At 38.5% G+C, this 8869-nt stretch overlaps 1 protein-coding gene across 1 annotated transcript in view; it reads right to left on the bottom strand.

Annotated features, from left to right (window-relative positions):
- Positions 1 to 382: 382 nt before the first annotated feature.
- The window catches only part of LOC141134536 (tyrosine 3-monooxygenase-like), a 66276-nt gene continuing 57789 nt past the window's right edge, over positions 383 to 8869 (bottom strand). The window contains exons 12-13 of the mRNA XM_073624039.1: positions 5641 to 5774; positions 383 to 2017 (exon numbers count right to left, since the gene is read on the bottom strand). Coding sequence (XP_073480140.1) covers positions 1852 to 2017; positions 5641 to 5774 — 300 coding nt within the window. The 3' untranslated portion in view covers positions 383 to 1851. The remainder of the gene's footprint in view (positions 2018 to 5640; positions 5775 to 8869) is intronic.

The following is an 8869-nucleotide window of genomic DNA, read 5'->3' as shown; positions in this document are numbered from 1 at the left end:
AGCAATTCATATTCCCCAGTTGTGGATAACCCCATTCCTCATCCCCTTTTTCCATTTATTTTTCCTACCTTGCTATTTAATTATGTAATTCTTGTATTTTTTTGTGACTTTATACTTTGAAAAATCTTGTACCCACAATGTATGAATACCAAACTATGTTAGTGATAATTATGTCATAATGATATGTCTTGTTTTGACTGTATCCTGAAGACATTACTATTTTATAATTAAACATGTTAAATACAATTAAATGAAAATTTCCAATAAAAAAAAATATATATTAACGATAAAAATATATTTTAGCTATAGGTGTGATTTAATCCACTAGGCAAAGCATCATAAGCTTTCAGTTAGGGGAGAACAATCAGTTTATTTCACCCAGTGCATATTTCTTCAGCTCCTGGTGGCATAAATGTACCAATGCTTCTTTATTCTTTCACACTTCCACAATTTCACAATAGGATACAAAGTTCTATAACAATAACATTTGATTCAAAGGAGTGAAGACTTTGTATAAAAACTGATTCAAAATTTAAATTGCTAAAAGTTTATTTTAGCTATTTTTAAGATTCCTCCTTTTTAAAACAAGGGGGTTGTTTAAAAACTGGAGCGCTGTGAATGGACACAAAGCAGGCATCTGTTTCCATAGTAACCAGATTCCTTGATTCTTTATACTGAAAATTTCAAAATGATTCTTATGGTCAAAAATGCCTTTGTTTCTGTTTTTCTTTTCTCCAGGCTTTATAAGGCGGTGCCATCATCCTGCATTTAAAGTGTTACCAAACCCAGGACCCTGCATTCACTATATTTGGTCTTTCACAGTACACAGAACATGGAAATGCAATTATTTTAGTAAATAGGAGTTTTCATTCTACTCTGACCCTCTGTTTGGACAGTGCTGATTGGCTCTGTGCCGATCACATGCACCCTCCAAAAAAAAAAACTCTCTAGCAATACACACCAAACTGAGCATGTGCAGAGTGACTCCAAAGGCTATGTCTTATCAGGAGATGGATTGGTGACAGTGAAGGAAGGGGCGGATCAGAGAAGACAGTATCAAACAGCCTTTTTACACAATGCGGAGGATTAACTCCTTAGGTTCCACAGTGAATACAACAAGCATGCTTTACTGCATATACAGACTAAATTTACTGTTGTGGGTTTAGTAACACTTTAAAGAAAATGTAAACCCATATACAAAAATGTAATACATTTCAGCTTACCAGTACTTAGATGTGGAAGCTGTATTGGTTTTCTTTTTTCAGGCTAAAAGAACAGCAAGTATAGAAAAAATCTGCTGATCTTGCCAGAAATGTGGTGTCCTTGTCACCTCCTGTGAGCTGAGCATAGGCACAAAGGGGCAGGAAATATGGTTCACAAATCTTTAAAAGTATCCCCCTTGAGCTTCTTGTTTACACATGCAACCGCCTGAATGTCTCAGAATATTGACCCAGCCCATATTAAACCAGTCTGAGTTTTACTATACAGGGGATTACAAGGCAAGGCTGATATAAAGATTGATTCGGGTAATTTACACTTCTTGCATTTAACAATAAATGTCATGTTTTAATGAAAACACCATGGTATTAAATGATGTTTTAAATATGTGCCCAAAGTTTAGCTTCAAATCACGCTGACCGTTCAATAGAATGCATTTTTACTGAAATTGTATGGGTTGAAAATATGTGTGAAGCATATACAATCTTACTAAGAACAAAGCTCAATGCCTCATAAATATATGTATTTTTCCCTGACATTCAATAACTGCAAACACAAATGTTATATTTTAGTTATTCTAGCACATGGATGCTCCTCTATATTGACTTCTATGAAATCTAAGTTTTGTTTAGATTAGACCTTGCACATTTTGTCCAGAGCAAAGCATAGAGTGTTCAGTTCATCTTTGATTTGGCTCAGTGCTGTCTGGACTTTTTGGATAGAGTCTAATACTTCAACACTGCATGTCAAAGGATCATAACGAAGTGAAAACAGTTTCTTCATCTTTAGGGCATATTGCCTGCAAAGAACAAAATAAATAATTATGATCAGTTCCAGATCTTATGCGTATTTACATGCTTTTATTATTGTTGCATTTACAAGTATTTAGTATGGTAATGATTTGGGCCTAATTTACATTATTATGTTTAACAAGGTTTTAAATGTGTTCTTTCAGTCCATTTTTAGACCTTGTTTTATGTTGCACCCATATTTTGGGTGTAAGATGAAGCGTGGTCGCACACAACATTCCCCAATCCCCCCAGCTCCTTACCTGAATCGCAGGATGTGTCTGCCTGCAGCATTTTGTAATTATTTGAATTTAGCACGGCTTTTCATCGTTTCGCCCACACAGTTACCTCATCAAGGTCTGGGAATGCTCAATGAAAATTACTACTGAGGGAGATGGACTATATAAAGCATGCTGTAGATCCCTTCTCCCTCTCCCCACTCCACATACACACTTCCTTTAGCCCAATAACAGTAGGTCCATACATCCATATGAACCCAAGCCTGGTAGGACCAATTGAAAGAGCCCTTGCTTTGCACTCATGATGCAGTGGTCCTGGGAACATGGGTAGTAAATACCCATTGATCGTTAAAAACAGGTGGACTTTACCTTTAATTTAGAGGTATTTATTTCTTAGGTACATCCACAACATAGATTTGCTTTGCATTTCACAGTGTCCTTTAAAGTTTAATGCCATCCTGTTTTTACATTTGCCAGAAAATAATCACAATTCATGTAAAAAACTAAGAAACTTGGTAAATAAAATTATCTTTTTCAATTATGCTAAAACCTAAGGACATTATGTTGCAACTGAAAAAAAAGCTAATTTAAAGTAGTTGTAAAGCCTGGAAGTTTGTATGCTCTGTATGCAGCTTCCCCCGCAGCCCCCCCCAATACTTACCTGAGCCCGATCCCGATCTTGATCCAGTGAGTTGCATGAGAACGGCTGCTGTCCTGGCTCTCTGCTTCCTCGTTGGCTCAGAGACAGCAGAGGGAGCCATTGACAACCCAAAATAAAAATATGCTGCATTAAATATGAATTTATTTATTAATTCTTGGTTTATGTGTGTCTGAATCTGGACTTATAGTTCCGACAATTTCCAGCACAGTTGGAGAAGGTGAGCCAATATAGCCCTACTGCACTGCACGGTCTAGAATAGTACTTTAACTCTTAAATAGGGTAAATTGTGTCTTAAAGGGTAACTTCACTTTCGTGGGGAAAAAAAATAGCAAATAAAGAAAAAATAATATAGTGTATACAATTGTGACATGTCATATTGTAATTGAATGTCATTAAAAATTACCTTTCCTTTTCAATCTGCAGATGCTGTAATTTTCGGAAAATGCAATGCAATATAGCTACCTGGAGTTGTTCTGTACACAGAATGTGTACTGAACACACCCCAGAATAATAATTTCCAGCTTGTGTGATTGGCTCACCGATTTTCCCAGAAGTCTGCACTAAGATACAAGTCAGATTTCAGGCATTCCCTCCAACAAAAATTTAATTTTTGGTGAGATACTCCCAATAGGAACACATCTAAAGGGATGCAGGGCCAGCAGATTTCTTCCTTAGTGCTCTGCAGGTGCCACAGGTGATTGATATTTATGAAACCACTCCCATTAGACTCCGTTTCCCACATGGGCACAGAGAAACACACAGGGATTTCTTCAGAATAACAAAAGGTAGGAACCTGCAACGAAGATTGTTATAATCCTTCCAATTTACATAAATCACCACGGGGGAATGTTTTTTTCTCAACAAAAGTGGAGTTACGCTGTAAGAAAAGGCTATTATTTTTTAAATTGGTAAAAATTATATATCCACTACATAAATTATTTCTATTATGAAAAGTTGTGGTGCCTGGAGATACAAGTGGAGGACCCCTTAGCACTTAAAAATGTATGAGGATGGAGAAAATGTATGAGGATGGAGAAATGTAAAAAGATCTTTGGCTTGATTAAATCATTTTTATAGCTAAATGATTTACACAAGAGTGGTTGTCTCTGATAATGTGATCTGAGGCCACTCAGATAGAAGATATCCCTGGTGGCATTTATATAATCTATATAACTCATTGATAAGGATGAGTTGAACACCCCCCCCCCCAGTTTGGTTTGCACCAGAACTTGCGAACAGGCAAAAAATTTGTGCGAACATGTGAACACCGTTAAAGTCTATGGGACACGAACATGAAAAATCAAAAGTGCTAATTTTAAAGGCTTATATGCAAGTTATTGCCATAAAAAGTGTTTTGGGACCCGGGTTCTGCTCCAGGGGACATGTATCAATGCAAAAAAAGTTTTACAAAACTGACGTTTTTTCGGGAGCAGTGATTTTAATAATGCTTAAAGTGAAACGATAAAAATTAAATATTCCTTTAAATATCGTGCCTGGGTGTCTCCTTAGTCTGCCTGTAAATTAGCGCATCTTTCCCATGTTTAGAACAGTACCACAGCAAAATTACATTTCTAAAGGAAACATCTTTATTTAAAACTGCTCGCGGCTTTAATGTATTGTCGGATCCCGGCAATATAGATAAAAATCATTGAAAACATTTTTTTATCTATATTACCGGGGTCCGGGAATACATTACAGCCGCAAGCAGTTTTAAATTACTTTTTTCCCTTACAAATGTCATTTTGCTGCTCTCGTTCATAACACTATATACGGCCGCCGTGTAAGCAGCCTTACATAGTGCGGGGCATGGACCCGGCCCTTGGCCAATCATGGCTCTCACAGCAGAGCGTGCTGTGTTTGGCCAAAGCATGCAGGTCAGGTGCATGCTTTTGCCTATCAGCAGCCGTCAATGCACTGCGATCTCACAGTGCATTGATGGTCTCGCAGTTCATTATTGGGCATTCCGCGGGAGCTCGAATTTCCCGCGACTGCCCCATAATGTTCTAAATTCGGCGAATGGACAAACACTCGATGTTCAAGTTGAACTTACATGCGACTTGAACATTGGGCTCATTCCCTATTGATCACCTGCCATAAGCAGGTGGTAAAGTGCCACGAAATTGACGGTAAAGCGCTGCTAAAAATAGGTGCGCTTTACCGCCGACGCACCCACCGCCCCAGTGTGAAAGGGGCCTTATGGCAAAACCAGTCAGAGGGAGATCTTACCCATCTCCCTGTTGGCACACAGAGCAATAATACTAATGTGCACAGGGTGACTAGGGTGTGCCCAGGCACATCAGGCACACCCCATGCACACGTCTATGTTACCTAGTAATGCCTTACATGTATGACACTGGTGTTGTTACCACTTTTATCACATGGTAAGGGAGATTGCTATGCACTAAGGATAGATACAAATTATAAATTCTCAGTGTTCATGTGTTCATCACTCTGTTAACACACTAATATTGACAAATATGATCTCTGCATTTCACCTCTGGCCATGAGGCCAATAGCCCTGTTCACTAAAATTACAGGGGTTTAAGGATATTTTTGTTGTTTCAAAACTGTAAAGATGATTTTCCAATTGAGCACCAATAAGTGAAGTGTACAGATACTTGAAGGTCAGCAGTTTGTTCTTGCAATAAAACATTTATTCTCTACATTTAACCCATTTCGAAAAGCTACTGTTGGTTATTCACAGCTAATCATATTTTTATGAACACCCACTCACCGGAGTTTGGCTTTGGAGTCATCAAAGCTTTCTGACACAAAATATACTGGCTGGAAGCAATTGTCTTCATATGGCTGGACTGCAGTAATTTCTGGATCAAAAGGCCGAAGCTCTGGCTTATTTGATAATGCATACTGAAATAATACAGAAATGAGTGTAAATATATGATATGAAAAGGAAATACAAAAAGGTCAAGCAAGAAATGAAAAAAAGGGGCAAACAATAAGAGAGAGATAATAAAATAATGTTGAAGTTGGGAGAGGGGGGTGACTACTCAGGGGAGAGTGGCCTTTAATTTGCTTAAGAAATAGTAATCAGTAAGCTACAAACTGAGCAGAGAATAATCAATGTTATAGAGGGAATCACACTGTATCCAAAATGGCTAGATCCTAAAGTCTTACCTTTTGAAACAAAATTACTGTGCAATCTAGGGTCCACAGTAGGTTAAAAATCATTGTTGAGTTTCTAAAACTGTAGCTTCTTTTGAATGCCATATCTGCAGGTTTTTTGCAGCACCCCCCCCCCCCCCCACAGCCTGTCTGAAAAACTATCAGCACCAGGGATTCTGTGCCTTGCCTAATGTCAGGGAAGCAAAATACATTGAGCCAGCACACCCGGGATTGAGCACTCCTTATTTGAAATCAGTGAATGCGCAATGTGGGTGTCTCACTTTGATAGCAGCAGCAGCACTTTCTTCCACACTTGCATTATGCTTGGTCATACTTCTTGATTTATTCAACTCTTCAAAGATTTAAAGATGAAATGGTCCTAAGCTAGGTGCAAGGCCTGGTCCCCAGTCATTGGATATGAAGGCATTCCTACCAGAAGTGCAGAGTTGTATCATCTGCTCTGCAGTCTTAAAAATGTAGGATATACCTTTCTGAAGCTCATAACAGATGAGGAAAGGGTCTATTTTACAAAAATACTTTAAAACATAGCACATAAAGGGTTATATAGGACAGTATTTGTTAAGGGGGCCTTGTTAACTATGCTAGAGGGTCCTGCAGTTTTAATTTAGGCATCTCATGATCATATTTGTTGTGCCTATTCTAACCAGGCAGTAAATGTTATATATATATAAAAAAGCATATTATTTTTACATTGAACAGTATATAAAATGTAGACCATAAATCTCCAACCAGCCAACCCTGTAAATTTAAATTTAGTCTACAGGTATCTCTATAATGTTGCTTACATTCACAATAAAGGATTGGAACTTTCAAGTCAATAAGCAATTAGTTTTTTCAGGAGAAAGGCTTGCATTTTTAAAATATACCTCTTTGTAGACCCATGTCATCACTGGGTTTCTCAGACATTTTTGGCTTTTCTGTAAACTTGTGTTTTGTAGGAGGAGCTGGAAGATATCCCTAGACCTGCAAGTTCCACCTTCCCTTTTATTGGCAGCAGACAGTAGTGGCCAGATTTCATATCTATAATTGGTCTGGATTGTGGCTATGAAATCCCTCCACTGCTGTCCACTGTCAATGACATGCCAGGCAGACCTAAGGGGAACCTGGTCTTTCAGAGTTCCCAACCAGGCTCCATCCAACCCAAAACAAAACTCATTGGCCTTGCTCCTATCTGTATGACAGTGTTACTGATTTGCACAGAGGAAGGAGTATCCTGTATTGACACTTTGACCTCAGTGCAGTCCTCCATGTGACTGATTCATGTACCTGTTTCTGACAGTTACATGAGCCTGTTGCAAGCGCTGACAATTGTGGTGCAGTGGCTCAAAATAATTATATGGGGTGTTTACAATACTCTTTATGAATTCCATGCTATATTTTTCTTGTACTTTGCACAGTGAAATTTCACCAAACAAAGTTGTGTTCGCTTCCATATTTAAAAAATTTCTCTTGCATAAGAATGAGTATTCAAAAGTGAACACAGGTTCACCTAATTGACTATATTCACTTTGCAAAGTGAACATAAACCTTTCCAAGTGGACATTTACTTTGCTTAGTGAACAGCCTTTATTTGGTAAAAAAAACCCTATTGTGTGTGTTCTTTTGCACTCACTATATTTGTTATAAACTCCTCCATTTTCAGGGAACATTTAAGCATTAAAGAGAAATCAATATAAAACAGAGGACAGATGGAAATGGTTATAATAGTGAGAAACCTGGTCACTCCTGTAATATGACTGCTGCTGGAATTTATTAAATAAGCAAACTGACAATTTCAAATAACAGTTATGTATCTGTTAAATCCAGTGTCCCAGAAAGACAAATGAGCTCACTACCACCGGGAAGAATGAAGGCTTACCAGATGTGGTGGACCCAACAGGGCGTACGCCGAGTTGGGTCAGATAAGGCTTGGGTGGTAAGTGGCTGTAGGTGTCTATGATGTCACGGCTTGCTGGATTCCTCCAAATAGTGCCCAGGTCATAGAAAATATGGGATGTCACAAGGATGTAGATGATCCTATGGATCCTAGGGGAGGGATGGGATGTTCCGTGGACGGATTCCAGAATTCCAGTATACTGACAACTTCATGTGCACATGAAGTTGTCAGTATACTGGAATTCTGGAATCCGTCCACGGAACATCCCATCCCTCCCCTAGGATCCATAGGATCATCTACATCCTTGTGACATCCCATATTTTCTATGACCTGGGCACTATTTGGAGGAATCCAGCAAGCTGTGACATCATAGACACCTACAGCCACTTACCACCCAAGCCTTATCTGACCCAACTCGGCGTACGCCCTGTTGGGTCCACCACATCTGGTAAGCCTTCATTCTTCCCGGTGGTAGTGAGCTCATTTGTCTTTCTGGGACACTGGATTTACCTGTTTACACTATGTCTACATAAGGACTTATTATTTCATCCATGAATTGGTTTTATATAGGTGATCCCCTTCACTGTACACCTATCCACTGTCATTTAAAGATTTGCTTTTAGCGCTACACTTTTTGTTGTTTTTTTGCATATATACCTTATTGGTTGTGTTAGCTGCTTTTTTTCTTGTTTTTCTTGTGAGCAGCGCAGAATTTTTTGTGGATATACTGAACAGTTATGTATCTGCCTACACACTACTATATACATGTTGCTCACATTGATACATATACAATTTCTCATACACTTATCCCAGGCAGGATATGTGAAAAGGAAACAGGCTAGAGCCTTGGACAACAAGGTTTTATACACATTGCAGACTGTCTCTTGTTTGTGTAAGTCAGTCTTCAACTACAACATTTTGATGATTACAATTTCACTACAAG

This window comes from Aquarana catesbeiana, linkage group LG03 (assembly GCF_042186555.1).
Source record: "Aquarana catesbeiana isolate 2022-GZ linkage group LG03, ASM4218655v1, whole genome shotgun sequence".
In the NCBI taxonomy this organism is placed as follows: domain Eukaryota; kingdom Metazoa; phylum Chordata; class Amphibia; order Anura; family Ranidae; genus Aquarana; species Aquarana catesbeiana.
Note: the sequence above shows the minus strand (reverse complement) of the source record. Positions and strands in the feature narration are given on the sequence as shown.